Here is a 16784-nt window from a genome sequence, read left to right on the forward strand (position 1 = left end):
GCCAGATTAAACCCTGTGGAGGCCCGTAGACAGTCAAAATCTGGGGGGGGGGGGTCACAAATTATCTCCTAACGCGTTTTGTAATTTTTTTTCAAGATCAAATCAATATTATTTTGATCCGTTGTCGCAAGGGCCCTAAAAAGCCATAGCCCACTCTGCCTATTTGGCAATCCAGCACTGCATGTCCAACTGCACACATTTTCCTTCGCCACTGTATCAACTTAAGAGGACATGCTCACTTCCTCCCAAGATTCCAGTACTTCCACTTTGATCAGCTCCTCTCTACCTGTTGATGAGGACCAGGTACAAGATAGATTATCCCCTTGTTGCTTTTTCCACCTTCTGGGAAATGAAATTGTCAGTGAGACTATGGAGGAATTTGTTGGAACTTGCATTCTTGACAGAGTTTGAGTTCCAACAGATAATGGGGTAGTTGAAGTATCTCATGACTACTATATCTCTCCTTTTTTAAATGTTTGGGAATCTGCTGTAGAAAGGCATCTTCCTAGTCTTCAACCTGGCTTGGAAACCTACAGCAGATACCCACAGTAAGGTTATTGTTGTTTCCCTCTGCCTTCCATGCTCAGGGTCATGGATCTCTTCCCAAATCTATAAATCCTTTACATATAATGCTATTCCTCCTCATTTCCTGTTTGGTCTCTTAGTTTTGAACAATGTATACCCCTCAGTTTTTGCATTCTGGTTATGAGTCTCATCCCACAAGATGAGGAGTGGCAGAAGTGGTTCTGTAAACTGTGCCTTCCACAGACATATTGGTGTATTCTGAGGTCTGCAACTGCTGTCCTTGCTCCTCTGGTGCAGAATCAGTGTCCAAGGTGAGGGCATGGAATCAGCCTTGCAGCTCCAGTAATACATGGATCCTGGCAGTCTCGCATCCGTGTGTTGTGTTCCTCCAGGGGTTCGTCTCCTGCATGGGGAGATCTTCCACCTCCCTAGGGGGACTTCATCTGCATCACTGCTCCAGGACAGTCCACTCTGCTCTATCAAGGAATTCCTCCTCTTGGCCAGTAGCTCAGAGTGTGGCTAAGTGAGCTCAGGTTGCTGTGCCTTCTCGTTCAGCAAGGCAAACGAGGGTAGTTTTGCACCTTCTTGGGCAAGAAGACAAACATGGCACAGGTGTTGCTGGTCACTGCAGCAGCTCCCTCACCACCCACGTCTCTTGGTCCTGGGTACCCCGTGAGGCAGCACTTGGGACCTTCCCCTCAAACCACCCTCACAAATGCCCCTGTTTACAAGTCCTGATTATGAGCTACCAGAGGCTGCAATCAATCTTATGTAATCATAATATCATACAATCATGATATAATACCACACAATTGTAATATAAAATCATAATATCACATAACTGTGACATCATAATATAATACAATCATAATATATCATACTATCATACAGGATAAAAACAAGTGTGGGGTATTGTTGTTTTGTTTATTATGCTATGTATTTTCTGTTTTTATAGTATAAACTGCTCTGTGATCCTCTGAAGAAGGGCAATAAGAAATACTGGGTTATATTTGGTATTTTTTCCACTCAGACTAGACCCATTTATTAATGGCCATGGCTAAGCTCATAAACTTGAGTAGGTCTACTCCATGTAAGAACAGCAAACAAAGAAGACCTAAAGTGCTAATCCAAAATTACCGTATTTTTCGCTCTATAAGACGCACCAGACCACAAGACACACCTAGTTTTTGGAGGAGGAAAACAAGAAAAAAAATATTCTGAATCCCAGAAGCCAGAACAGCAAGAGAGATCGCTGTGCAGTGAAAGCAGTGATCCCTCTTGCTGTTCTGGCTTTTGGGATAGCTGCGCAGCCTGCATTCGCTCCATAAGACGCACACACATTTCCCCTTACTTTTTAGGAGGGAAAAAGTGAGTCTTATAGAGCAAAAAATACGGTATACGACAAAAGAGCAATGCCTACCCATCTCACTTAAGGATGAACAACTCAAAGTTTAGAGTCCTACAGAGAGTCTTCCAGAGCCTTAAAGACTAACAGATTTATTATGGCATAAGCTTTCCTGTAGTCCACAAAAGCTGATGTCATAACATATTTGTCAGTCTTTATGGTGCCACTTCTTTTGCTACAAGACACAAACACGGTTAGCCCCCCCCCCCCCGCAAAAACAAAAGTCTCATTGGAGGTGTTCTTTGCAGCAAAGCAATGCAGCCTAGAATAAATCTCATTAGCATCCCTCACAACCTATTCCCAGAACAGGCTACCCGGGCCCCTAAAAAGACCATCCCAAAAGGCTTAGGTGTGCCATGCGAAAGAAAAGACTTCCTCTTCTCAACAGAGGTTAATACGACTGGCTCATGCCTCGCTGCTTTTAAAGAGCCTGTGGTTAGGATACAGAACAAGGCCCATTAGCCGAGTGAAAAGGCTGTCATGTTAAATAAGGGAGAAAGCTGCTATGCCCTGCCTCCATGTCAGAACCAACAAGCAGCACATCCTGGGTAAATGAGAAGCCTTCTGCATGGATTACTTACAATGAGGACCATGTGCTCCAATCTTTTCTCTGGTCTAGAGGGGATGGGCAGCATGCGCAAGCAAGCAGGATGCCACTGGGAGTAGGGATGGGGGAGAAATTTCCATACTGTTTGCATTTTAAAGAGGAAGGAATCAATTCCCACATTGTGAACCAATACACAAAGCAAAGTATAGCTACCCTTTGAAATCTACAGTTTTGTGGTTTGGGTTGTGCATATAGCAAAGAACATGGGCCAAAATTAAGAGGAAGCATGCATAGCATTTTAGGGGAAACTATTTTGCAAAAAAAATAAAATAAATGTGTATATTAGTCCAAACCACAGATGAAAATTAGGAAGAAATTGACTCTAAAAGGCTTGTAAGTTTTCATTAAGATCCCCACCGGCCCTGCCGCCTCTGCCCCCACCCCCACCCAACAAGTTCAAGACCTACAGAAGTGTGAGGAACTGGATTTCAAGATTGGGAGTGGGGATGAGAAAACAATTTGGGCAGATTAATCCATTCTCTTCCTGGGAGATGATTCTAGCAAGAGTTACTGCAGGACAAGGGTGAATGGAACCATCAATCAACAGGGCAGCATCAGAACTGGACCAAAGACATTTTGCTGACAGAAGAGGAAAACCCAAATTGAAAATTACTCCCCCTCCATGAATTTGAATACCATACAAAAATGCATCCATACTGCAGAAAATTGCGTGTAAAACATGGATATTAGTCAAAACTGCACACAACAGTGTGCTCATTAGGAGAAACTTGAACTAAAATGCTGACAAATAAGGACTTTTCAAAATTGCTGTGAGAATGTGGAGAAGTGAACTTAAGGTTTGGAAGGAAAGGAACAGAGAAACAGACAAAAAACGACAGCTCCTTCTATCCCTAATGGCACCATATACCAGATGCAGAATTCTTAAGCACACCTGGAAATATGCTATGCTTGTATCATTGGTTCAAGAAGCAGATTTGGTCTTACATCAAACCAAAAGGCATAAGAAAAATGTAATTTCCTCACAAAACTCCCATCTTTAAACCTTTATCAATAAAGGTTTTGCAGAAGTTGCTACTGAACAACTGTTTTGGTCTCACCCAGTAGTGTAGCTAGCCAGGAGAGGTCCGCACCAAGCCAGTAGGGGAGGCAGGTCATAGGGTGCCATGGGGGGGTCTGTACTGTGACACATTGAGGGTTTGGATTCTGTGCATTGGGGATTTGGATTCTGGGTGGCAGGGGAGCTTGAGGGATCACAGTAGTTGTTTAGTGTGTGGGGTGCTGCAGGCGGTTGCTACGCCGCTGGTCTCACCTGGGTACAAATTGGCACTTTCAAATCCCGGATATACTCACTAATGACCTGACTAAGCTATTCAATCAAGATATAATGACACAGGCTTCTTGAGATATTATTTCCTCCAAGCTTAAGGTGGAAGAGAAAATAGCACACATAATATGACAAAAGGGGGGAATTTAAAGCTCCTTATTTGTGGAAAACTAGTCTCAGAGCAGCTGGCCATTATTAAAATAAGAAAAAATATCAACAGGTATCTAACCATAATACACAGTGCACATAGCTGAAACACTCAGCATTTAAACAATTCAGCAGTCACTGAATTGTTTAAACATTGAGCATCTAAGGCAGGCATGGCCAAACTTGGCCTTCCAGCTGTTTTGGGACTACAATTCCCATCATTCCTAACCACTGGTCCTGTTAGCTGGGGATGATGGGAGTTGTAGTCGCAAAACAGCTGGAGGGCCAAGTTTGGCCATGCCTGATCTAAGGCCATAACACTGTATTTGCTTACTCAAGTGTAAACACCATTAACCTCAGCAGGTTGTACCCAACTAAGGTCAATTCAGAGTTTACCCTTTGAAGTTAATGGGTAGTACCCAATGTTAGTTCAGTGAAATTAAAGGGAATAAATAGCTTAGACCCATCGATTTCAGTGTCTCCCTTCTCAGAGTAGAATTTAGCTGAATACAATCCAAGGCACCTAACTTAGTCTTGTGCATCAATTTCTACAGCTCTACTCCAAGTAGGACTAGCATTGCCTACAGTGGGGCTTACTTTTTAATAAACACGGAAGAGTGAACTGTAAGCTGTGTATATTATGGTTAGATAATGTTGTGTTTATTTCTAAGTATTAAATTGATGGTTGGCTATTGGATTTGTTTTTTACAGCAAGTTTATTTTAAGAACATAAGAAGAGTGTGCTGGATCAGGCCAATGGCCCATCTAGTCCAGAATCCTGTTTTCACAATGGCCAAACAGATGGTGCCTGTACGAAACTGACAAGAAGGACCAGGAATAAGCACACTCTCCCCGCCTGCGGTTTCCAGCAACTGATAGTCAGAGGCATATTGCCTCTGTGAAGCCAGAGTATAGCCATCATGACAGGAAGCCCCTGATAACCTTCCCCCTCATGAATTTGTCTCGTGCTCTTGTAAAGGGACGCGGGTGGCGCTGTGATCTAAACCACAGAGCCTAGGGCTTGCTGATCAGAAGGTTGGCAGTTCGAATCCCTGCAACAGGGTGAGCTCCCATTGTTCGGTCCCAGCTCCTGCCAACCTAGCAGTTCGAAAGCACGTCAAAGTGCAGGTAGATAAATAGGTACTGCTCCGGCGGGAAGGTAAACAGCGTTTCCATGCGCTGCTCTGGTTCACCAAAAGCGGCTTAGTCATGCTGGCCACATGACCCGGAAGCTGTCTGTGGACAAACGTCAGCTCCCTTGGCCAGTAAAGTGAGATGAGCGCCGCAACCCCAGAGTCATCCGCGACTGGACTTAACCTTGTAAAGTTGTCCAAATTGGTGGCCACCACTGCCTTCTTTTGCGAAAGAGTTTTACTGAAATGCATTGGCAACCATCTCCATCTCCAAAGCTCTCTAGCCTCCGTTTGTGATTCTCTTTATATGCTAATTGAAGTCATTTCCTACTCACTTTCTGTGCCAAATAGTGGATCAACTGGATTTAAGAAGGGCTGGAACCTTCAGGGCTCTCCCAGATGACTTACTTGTTGAGCATTCATCCTGATCTGTTGCACAAAGCTCACACGCAGGTTAGATTATATCTGGCCTTTATTGAACACTCATTCTGATTTGTTAACAGGGTCATTATGTGACAACAAGCATTCATCCCTATTTGCTCAGGCAGTGTTTAAAATGCCTTCATCCCAAGATTTTCATTGCAGATCCTTTTTTCTTAGCGTTTCCCCCCTTTTTTGTGCTAGTGCAGGCAGAGTGCTTCATTTAATGGTGCAAATTATGAGCTTCGATGATGCTCTTGAATCCATCTCACAAAATAATGACATGTTGGATACAATTACTTTTGTTCCTTTTGTTATAAGTTTTCATCTGCTCTTTGTTTTGTTGCTTGTTATGTGCATTTGTTCCAAATGTATCATATTTATATGCTTGAATTATTTTCACACTTTCATATACTGCCCTGGAACCTTCTGATGAAAGGTGATTGAGATACGTATTTAATTATCATCATAATCATGATTTTATATTCTAATTACTTCAGACAGGCAAATAAGATGGCAAATCAAGGCTTCCAGTATGGTTTTTCTCATCCAAAATATTGTAAAATTGACAATATTCTGTATCCAATACATATGCAACAGTTCTTCCAGGATTTCTCTGATGCGTAATCCAGCCATGTTGCTCCATTAATCTGACCTACTGATTTGTGACATATTTGGGATTTCTTTCATGAATGTTATTCACAAGCCACTCTAATTATACTGTGAAACATCCTGAGATATTCAGATGATGGGCATTATACAAATTTTATAAATAACAATACTAATAATAATTTTAATGTTGATTTCACATTAACCACCATGATATTTTTTCCCCTTATTGTTGGCAGGGTAGGATTTTTTTACAAATAACAAAAAAATCTTGTAAAGGAGGGATTATATAGTTATCAGTTTACTAATAAAAACTAATAATTGTTTTAATAACAACATGCTTCTTTCTAATGATTATTAATCATAAGAAATTTTTCACCATAATTCAGGGAACTAAGTTAAGGCAGCCATAGCAATATGTCTCAAACCAAAAATTACCAATCTAGCGGTCATATTTTAAGACGCTTGTAGATTTCTATATTTCTTGCCTCTATATTTTGTATGATTGTGTATTTTAAATGCTAGGTATTTTATTTCAATTTTTTTCCTTTTTTCCTTTTTTTTTATTGCACTGTGATTTTAAATTGTTAGTAACTTCCCTAAGTGGCAGCAGATGGGTTAGAAAGACATTTTTATATAAAATTAATAAATTCATAAAGAAGACAGATGACTGGCTAAACATACATCCTCAATTAATTTGGCAACACTTCAAAAATTGTATAGAGTTGCATCCAGCTATGTTTTACCGAGAGTAGACCCAATGAAATTAATTCACCTAAGTTAGTCGTGTCCAATATTTTAATGGCTCTACTTTGAGTAAGATTAACTTTGAATACAACCCATACACACACACATATACACCTGTACTTGGAAAAGGCATATTTTCTTAACTCTCAATATAAGGAAGAATGCCTTTTCTAAGATCACAGGGTGGAGATGCTTCTTCTAAGATGTTACCTGCTACAACATATCTTAATGCCCACCATCTAAAAGTATGATATTCCACTTCAAAACATTGTTCTAATGATATGCACATTTATACAAATATAATCAACTAACTGATGGTAACTCATATACTCAGTTAAGGGTTTTGGATTTTTTTTAAAAAAGCCCTAGATTTCACCTTTAATGCATTCTTCCAAGAGATAAACTTATGGAACCACATGGTTTTAAATTTCATGCTAGGCAAGTGAATCAGTTTACTTTTAAAGAAGTGCTCCATGTGCAGACCTCCAGATCAGTATCTATATGTGAAGGAGCCCTTGTATGGGCCACAGAACACAGCAATGTAGGAAATTACCTCATTTTGAATTAGACGATTGGTCCATCTAGCTCAGTATTGTCTATACTGGTTGACAGTAACTCCCCAGAGTTCCAGGCAGGGCTTATTTCCCAGTCCTACCTGGAGATGCCAGAGATTGATACTGGGGCCTTCTGCATTCAGAGCAAATGCTCTATCCATGAGCTAAGCCCCTTTCTCAATTGAAACACATTGGGAATTCTGGCCACCTGGTATACCCTGGTCTACCCATTGTGACCAATGGGCTGTAGACCAGGGCTCCAATAGGGCCTTGCGTAACTGTCCATCCAGGTGTAACTGGTCCACAGACCTGGTCTATCCATGGGGGGAAAGATAAGGTAAAGTGCAAATAGATAAATAGGTACCACTGTGGCAGGAAGGTAAACGGCGTTTCCATGCACTCTGGCACTCGCCACAGTCCTCCGAGTGCCAGAAGCAGTTTAGTCCTGCTGGCCACATGACCCGGAAAGCTGTCTGTGGACAAACACCGGCTCTCTCGGCCTGAAGCAAATTGAGTACCGCAACCCCATAGTTGCCTTTGACAGCACTTAACCATCCAGAGGTCCTTTAACTTTAACCCATGGGAAGAGTGGGCCCTCACCCATGGCAGTCTGGATACACTCTCACATTAGGAGTGCTTCCACCCATTTACAACAGTGGATGAAATCCAGGAACTGTTATCTTAACTGACTTGTGGAATATGGAACGAACCATCTAAAAACAGGCAAAAGGAATTGCCTAAAACCCCCAGCTTTTTACTTCGTTCCCCAATGTTCTTTTTTTATGTTTAACATGTTTCAAAGGAGGGAGGCTTCAAGGTTTCATCTCCCTGTGCTAGGAGCAGCCATACCCACTCAGGTTGAGCTTCGGAAACATTCTAAAGCAGCCTTAAAAAAAACAAGGAAAATGTCTACCCCTGGCTGCCTGCTTCTCTCCTCCACCCCCTCCCTGCCAGCTGATAAAGAATGAAGAGATTATCCCAAAAATCATTCTGCTTTGCATTTGAAATATTATAATTGCCTCATTACCATAAAGCCTGCTGGTAAGTTATTTTCTTTGTGAGTGGGCTGCTCCCAGTGTTGTTTTCTCTTAAAGGGAATATGGTAAATCCATCAAATTTCATCTTCAGAAGAAGACCCCCCCTCCCCCCTTCTCTCCTTTCACATGAGCAGTTCAAAACTATCAAATGCCTCTATGTGACCCTGTTTGAGAAAACAGAATTGGTACTTCCTTCAACCACAGACCCACCCCTCCCTGGACCATGGGCAGAGGAAGGGGGTGCGGTGGGTGCAGGCCACCCTGGGTGTCACCACTGAGGGGGGTGACAAAATGCCAGGTGGCATTCGCTGCAGGACCTGCAGCGCACCTGAGCCACGCATCTCTCCTGGGAGAGACGCAGTGGCTTGGGCATACACAGGCTCCCTGCTGACCAAACGGTCCACCCGCTGCCTTCTCCCCCAGCTGTAGGGCGACTGAGTGGGAGGAGGCAGGCAGACTCCAGAGGCACCATGGTGCACCTCGCCCCTATGGACGACTCGCCCTGCCACTGGGTGCACCACCCCAGGCGCCTGAGCGGCTTCTTCTGCCACTGCCCTGGACCACACCACTTGCATCAGCCAGCCAACAACCTTGGTATAGGGATGAGGAAGAATGACATTCCGTTCACATCTGAGAGTGAACCAATTAAACTCGCATTTTCCAAAACAGTCCAGGAACCAAAACACTGACATCCTTTGAAAGTCAGACGTCTCTGAACTTCACAATGCAGCTCCCCAACCAACGTTTACCCAAAAACTGACTCCTCCTGCATTCCATCTTAGGACTCTTTCTCCCCAGATGCTTATTGTGATAGCTTCATCACCAGTTAGTTGCTCATTCCCCCACTGTACTTTGCTTACTCTCTGTAGACTAATAAAGAGTTAGAACATAAGAAGAGCTCTGCTGGATCAGTCAAAAGGGCCATCTAGTCCAGTATCCCCAGATGTCCCACTGGGAAATGAGCAAACAGGTCAACAGTGCTCTCCCAACTGCAGTTCACAGCAACTAGTATTCAGAAGCGTATGTGTCCAGCAGTGGATGTAGAGATAGAACATAGCCTTATCCTCCATTAACACAAGGCTATCCATTGGATAAGGCTTTCAACATTGTCCTGGTTAAGAAATAAGAAGAGCCCTGTTGGATCAGACCAAAGGGGCCCATCTAGTCCAGCATCCTGTTGTCACAGGGGCCAACCAGATTTCTCTGGGAAACCCATAAGCAGGACCTGAGCACAACACCATGCTCCCCACTTGTGATTCACAGCAATTGGCTTTCAGAGGCATGCTGCATCCAATGGTGATGGCAGAACATAGCCATCTGATAACAGTATCCCCTGTGAATCACAACACCATCTCATCAGGAGGTCCTCTCTGCACACTGGTGCCAATTCCCTGGGGCCATGGGTGCCCAAACACCCACAAAATTTCCCATGAAGGGGCAAGGCACCCACAAATTTTGGTGCCAGGGACTTGTACACTGCATGGCACCCAAGACCCTGGACACCCACCCAAGACCCTGGACACCCCAAGTTGGCACTCCTGATTCTGCATGATGCTGGACTTTGAGTGTAGTAGGCACCGATCCTTTGGAACTGCCTCCCATTACACATCAGGCATGGTGCCTTTTGAAGACCTTCATTTTTTCCCAATGAGCCATTTAAGTGGAGATTTTTATCTTAGTCTGCATGTATACAGGACTGGGGAAATTATTGTTTTTTATTGCTTTAAATCCTTTTTATATATGGGATTGTTCTTGCTATGTAGATTCATAATAATAATAATAATAATAATAATAATAATAATTCTTATGGCTGAAGCCTTTACTGACAGATGCCAACAACAGACACAGATTTTTACAGGAAGTGCTTCATAAGTGGAATCAGATAAATACAATTAAGTAAGAGGGTAAGAATGACAACATTGCCCTCCCCCACCAAATAAATGGTACTCACCAGCCTCTCTGACATGGGCGTCTTGTCGTCAACTGGTAAGTGTTGCTCCAAGGCCAAGACGATGCAATTAGCAATGATTGTAGCCAAGATCATATATTCAAAAGGAGTGGAAGCAAGAGTTAAAGAAAAAAACTGAACAGAAGTATGCAAGAGAAAATCAGCAATAAACTAGACTCATGTGTATGTGTTTCCAATGCTTTCAAATGCCGTTTTCATAGAGTTGTAGAATTGGGAGGGACCCCAAGGTCATATAGTCCAACCCCAAGCAAATGCAGGAATCTCAACTAAAGAATGACAGGTGGCCATCCAACCTCTGCTTAAAAACCCCCAAGGAAGGAAAGTCCACCACCTCCCAAGGGAGTCCATTCTGCTGACAAACAGCTTTAAAAGTGTGTTTTTCGCTCTATAAGACGCACCAGACCACAAGACGCACCTAGTTTTTGGAGGAGGAAAACAAGAAAACAAATATTCTGAATCTCAGAAGCCAGAACAGCAAGAGGGATCGCTGCACAATGAAAGCAGCAATCCCTCTTGCTGTTCTGGCTTCTGGGATAGCTGCGCAGCCTGCATTCGCTCCATAAGACGCACACACATTTCCCCTTTTTAGGAGGGAAAAAGTGAGTCTTATAGAGCAAAAAATATGGTAACTCATTGGCCTAATCCCAGCACAAACCGTGTAAAGTAGCCTGGCATTATTCTTATCCTCCCTGGGAAAGAGCTGAAGTTAAGAGCAGACAGCTTGTCCAAAAAGGCCACACAAGTAGTTCTGCGTTTTGCTGAAATGTGAACCAGCACTTATCAGATCATGTTTTGAATCACTACACAACAACAGCCTTGCCAAGCCAGTATAGAAAGCAAAATCTGTGCTGCCTTGTAGCAAAAGGGCTTGACTAAAAGAAAAAGAAACCATAGAGAATGGATCTTCATTCATTTCCAAGCAAGGATTTATGTCAGAGTAGCCTTGTGCCTTTATAGCAAGCTCCCTCCCTTCTCTGCAGCGTGTGTATCACTGGATCCATGCCCAATTCTAGGCCAAGGCCCAGATGGCAGGGAAGAGTTTCAGCAGCACAGCAAGCTCCCCTGGGTGCCAGAGACGGCCTGATTTAAACCTTGCACCAGTCACCGCCGTAGGCACACCAGCACACTAGCACACACCCAGCCCTCCTAGATGCTTGTGCTGGAACAGACTTACCCACCCCCAACCAAAACACTCCAAATGAAGCTTGCCTTGCAATCACCATGCATTACTAGAGAGCTTCTGAAGTTCCCAATAAGCTTCTGCACCCCACCCCCACCACCATGCAATGTAAGAATCTAGCCTTGCAGAAATGCAACACTTGAAAGTGCCACAAGGCTTTTCTTTGAGGTACATTTATCCCAAGCTTGGCTGCAGCACAGATGCCTTCCAATTCGCCTCTTCCAGCAATCTGGTGGATTCTGTTTGCCCTGTCAATACTTCCCCTGCATGCACACAGTTTCAACTGGGAAGGGGAACAGCTTGCCATGTTGCTAAGGGCAGGTCTGGTTGCTGTTCTGCGAGCATTATTAGCTATATGATTTCAGATAAAAAGAAAACAACAGGAGACCCCCCTGGGAATGCTGCCATGAAAGCACACTCCTGACACTAGTACAGATCTGCCAATACATATTTGGACACACACAGAGGGAGGGAGGGATTACTTAGCAACCTAACCCTAAGCTCAGGGTGGAAGAACCTCCTTTTTGCTCATTCTGCTACTGTTGGTACTGTTCCACTACCATGGCCACAATTGCTTACAACATGAAAGGAAGAAAGGCACAGGGAAGGGCCATATAGCTCAATGGGTACAGCATCTGCTTCACATGCAGAAGATCCCATGTTCAGCCCCCAGCAACTACAGATACAGCAGGGAGAGCATCCCAGTCTGAAACCATGGAGAGACACTGCACTCAGTATAGACAACAATGAGCCAGATGAACTGACACTCTGACTTGTTCCTAGGATGGGACTCCTCTAGAGTCAGGTCAAGTGGAGAGAGAGAGGAAATGTGCACAGACTGTGGTCCTTTCAGCTCCATAGAAGTCAGACATGGGCACGCCTGATATACAAAATTGAGCGGGCTTCTGAAATAGCAAATAGGGCTAATTACTTGTGCAGAAGGTAAAAACTGAGATATTTTGCATGCCATATGTGCTGACATAGCACACATCAGGTTGCATCCAGTGTTTCAACATACTCAGAGCAGATCCATTGAAATTAATGGACATCACTAATTTAGGTCCATTATTTTCAGTGGGTCTGCTCTTAGTAAAATTTAATTGGCTGTGGCACAATGTGTGTGTGTACACAGAAGCTTTTGCTCTGTCCATATACAATTGTGTACACACACATTTACATAGTAGAAGGCAGGCACACTTGTGTAGCTTTCTTCAGTTAGGGATTTTGGCTTCATGTAAGTTTTGCCAAAATGCATCCCCTTCAGATATCAATAACATGTCAACAATTTACAACTCACGACAATATACTGAAACATGCCCAATTCTTTTAAAAAAAGATTGATCTAATCCAAATACCAGAATTGGTTTTAAAATAAATCAGTGGTGATATTCTTAGCTAGAGAGGTGATCACCCTGAAAGTCTTCCACAGCCCAACTATCAGAACAAGAATCTAAGTACTTTGCCAGCACTGGTGAGATTATCCTGACATAGAACACAAATGAAATGAACAAGCTAAAACTAACAAGAGCATGCAGGAATTCTGAAGAAAGGTACTGCTTCTACAATGCCACAGTGAAATGTGCAAAGCTGAAGTAGAGCCACACCACATAATATAAAAACACACACACTCCACAACAAAATCAACAGCTACACCAGTCTTTTCAAGAAAGACTTTGAACTGCATTGTCCCAAATGCAGATATTGTGTGACACACAGTTTACTCGAAACAGTGGCTTATTAAGAGACATGAACCAACTTCTTTAAAACCTAATAAATGTATGGTATAAAGAACCGACTTATTTTGGGTGGTAACAACTTAAGGCTTTGAAATGAAGGGGAGAGAGGGAAGTTTCATCAGCCTTCTTGATCCAAAAGGAGACAACAATAAACCACCCTGAGATTTCTGCCACCCACCCACCCACACCCACACAAACAGCTGGAGAGAGGGATGAAGAAGGAAAGTGAATCAAGTCAGGTGTGGCAACGTTTAGGGAGGTTAACCTGTCGCTTCAGGTGACAGAAAATACTGTACTCCAGAGACTGAGAGGAGAGCACACTGTGCTAGGAACCTCTTAGTGCTCCCTGGGGGGACGGGAAGACCCCATTCATGTTTCCTCAGGTGTCCCAGGGAATCTATACCACCACACGGCGAGTGGGGGGGGGGCTTACAGCGAGAAGCCCCTTCCCACTGTTTAAAAAAATCATTTATCTAGTCTAAGAAGAGTTTGATGTAAAGTTGGGGGGTGGAGGAGAGGAGTCCGGCCTTGGCTCACCTAGAGGACCAGGCACGCCCAACCACATGAAATGCGACCCTCGGCCTCCCCAATACAACCACGCCTGAAAGAACACCTGCCGCTGTCCCTGAACCCCATACCCTTGACTCGCGCAAAAAAATTATTTAAAAAATGACACGTGAGCGGTCCAGATTCATCAGAAGGCACCCTCAGCCTACCCTGTGCTCGGGCCACGGGGCGGGAGGAGGAGGACGGTCCCCACGCGTTGCTGGAGTCTCGGACCCCAACCGCCTCCCTCCAAACTCTCCCCCACCGTCCGCCAAGCAAAGGATATGGCCACTCCGTGATCCTCTTGGCATACTTGCGGATCACGTTGTCCTCGCTGAAGATGAAGAGGGAGCGGTTGACAGTGAAGCAGTTCTGCTTGACCGGGATGGGGTTGTAAATTGCCATGGTCCGGGCCCGCTGGGCCTTAGATTGTTTGTACACCTGGGGTCGCTGGCCGGGCTGGCCCGGGGGTCCTTGGCGGCTACTGCCGCGGCCTCCGCCGCCCACCACCGGCCCGCCGCCGCTGCCGCCGCCGCCACCCCCGCCACCACCTCCATAGCGGCTGGGTAGGTCGTCTCCGAAGCGAGCCATAGTGCTCCAAGCGCGTCGCAGCACTCCAAGCTGGCAGCCGAGCCGCGAGGAGGAAGACGCATCCCAGCGCCAGAGGAGGAGGGAGGGAGCGAGGCTCACTGGGTTGCCGCCGCCGCCGCTGCTGCTGCTGCGATCCTGGCGAAGGTTGGCTGGCTGCGGCTGGAGCTTGAAGGCAGCAAAAGGAGGAGGAGGCGGTTAAGCAGCAGCTGCTGCCGCCGCCACGCAGGGGCGAGGCTCGGCGAGAAGGAAGGAGAGGAGGAGGAGAAGGAGAAGGAGAAGGAAAAGGGAGGGAGCCGTCAAGCGATGGAGGTGAGGGCGAGGCTCAGTCCTTTGAGGAAGGGCTCAACTTCCCGCAACGGCCCTTTTCAGGTCTCGCCCGTAGCTTGTCGTAGGAGGCACGAAGGGCTTCCCCTCCCGAGGCTCAGCCTGCCTGATCCGCCGGCGCCCTGGGGTTATTCATTCTCTGTTTCTTTCTTTTTTGCACCGGCAGGGTGAAGGAGGATAAAATCTTGTGCTTCTGGGGCTTCTTCCCTTTATTGCTGGGTAGAGAAAACGGGGATGAGGCAGAGACGGGGCAGCAGCTGCGGCTGCCCCGCTCTTCCTCCTCCTCCAGGGCTTCCTCCGTCCAAGATCTCCAGCCTTGGAGAAAACGAAATGGAAGCGTCAAGAGCAACCGGTTTGTGAACCTCGCCCCTCCACACTCACACACACTGGCACACGCGAGCGCACAAAAAGCCCAGGCAGCTGACTGCCGGGTAGCCAATCACCGGCGCCTACTCCACCCAGCGCTACAAGGATTCCCAGCCAAGCCCCGTATCAATCAGCAGGGAGGGGGAGAGGAGGGGAGACGCCCCTTCCCAAGGGCTTGGTGTCCAGAAAAGGGGCGGATTGGGCTGGCTGGCGGGAGTGGGTTGCTAACGCTTACGAGCAAAGCGCCAGGCTTCTAGGCATTTTCAGCCTAAGCAGAGAAGGTGGTTGATGAGCTCTATTGATCGTAGGAGAGGAGAAAGTGTGGGGCGAGCGAGCGGGGGGGCTGCGAGCGTATCGGGTTCCTGGCTTGCTTGTTAGACCGGGCGCCAGGGAGGCGTCCTGCCAACGTCGGTGGCGGCGAAGTTCATTGTGCGAGAAAAGAAAGGCAGGCAGCGAGGCGGCCGCGTTCCTCTTGCGCTAGGAGCTGTCCAGGTGCTGAAATCAATGTTGGAGGCGCAAGCCAGGTCTGCAGGGTAGCTACAGAGTAGGATATCAACTCAGTTTGGGCCAGTGCTGTCTGCGATTTCGATTAGCAACTACTCCCCAGAGTCTCTCAAGATGAGGGTCGCCTTCCCAGTGGAGTCTGGGCTTGAGGGAGAATGGGGCACTGCCCGACCAATCTCAGCCTGCCCTCACCTGCTTGCCTTATTACAAGCATCATGGACTGGCTCTGCCTCTCATTGGCTCCCGCTCCACCTTCTGTTGGCCTCCCTGACTGCACACCCATCATTCCCGATAGGCACAGTCACCCTCCCTACCTCGTCCTGCCTAGGCAAGCTCTGGAGCTAGTTCAGTGGCCCACCTGAGACTCTCAGCTTAAAAGTCTGCAGGCAACGTTTGTCCTGCACAGAGGAGACCCGCTTGAATTAATTGCCATAAGTTAGTCGTACTCAGTGGGTCTATTCTGAGTAGGACTAGTGTTGGAGACAACACAATGACAGCCAGATATTGTTGGACTCCAACTCCCATCATTCCTGACCACTGTCCATGATGACAATTGGAAGGTACTGAGTGGGCTACCTTTGGGCCAAAGGGTGCCTGGCATGCAACAAGAGACCCAACAAGAGACCCACACATGTAAACAGAACAATGCCCTTCTGTTTCAAGCTGCTGGAATAAATTTCCTTTCCTCCTGCTTGGACCACCTTCAGAACTGTGCATAGGGCAAAGAGATAAGATACAGCCCAAGTTAGTTAAGGTAGTTAGTTAGTTATTTTAGAATTCTTGAAAGATGAGTTTTTAAATTAATAGCAACTATATAACTGCATTTGCAGGATTCATGCAAGATCCCCTTCACAAAGCTACAATTCCCAAGAAACTCAGAAAATTACAGCTGTGTGAGAGAGGGAAACCTAGGTCTCCTGGCAACTTTCAGCATCTTTGACAAACTGCACTTCCCAGGGTTCTGTGGGGGAAGCAATGACCACTTACAGTACTATCATAGTGCAGACGGGCCCCAAGATTTCAATCCTATACATCTGAGAGTGAGCCCCATTGAACTCTGTGGAATTTACTTTTAAGTAGATATATATAGGACTGTGCT

The 16784-nt window shown here is 45.7% G+C and overlaps 1 protein-coding gene across 10 annotated transcripts in view; it reads right to left on the reverse strand.

Annotated features, from left to right (window-relative positions):
• Window positions 1–14601, reverse strand: part of CACNA1B (calcium voltage-gated channel subunit alpha1 B) — a 323575-nt gene extending 308974 nt beyond the window's left edge. For all 10 annotated transcript variants that reach the window (XM_083422809.1, XM_083422808.1, XM_083422807.1 and 7 more), the window contains exons 1-2: window positions 14187–14601; window positions 10421–10526 (exon numbers count right to left, since the gene is read on the reverse strand). In XM_083422809.1, coding sequence (XP_083278935.1) covers window positions 10421–10526; window positions 14187–14491 — 411 coding nt within the window. In that variant the 5' untranslated portion in view covers window positions 14492–14601. The remainder of the gene's footprint in view (window positions 1–10420; window positions 10527–14186) is intronic.
• Window positions 14602–16784: the final 2183 nt, after the last annotated feature.

Source organism: Podarcis tiliguerta (genome assembly GCF_965153285.1).
Source record: "Podarcis tiliguerta genome assembly, chromosome: Z".
Taxonomy (NCBI): Eukaryota; Metazoa; Chordata; class Lepidosauria; order Squamata; family Lacertidae; genus Podarcis; species Podarcis tiliguerta.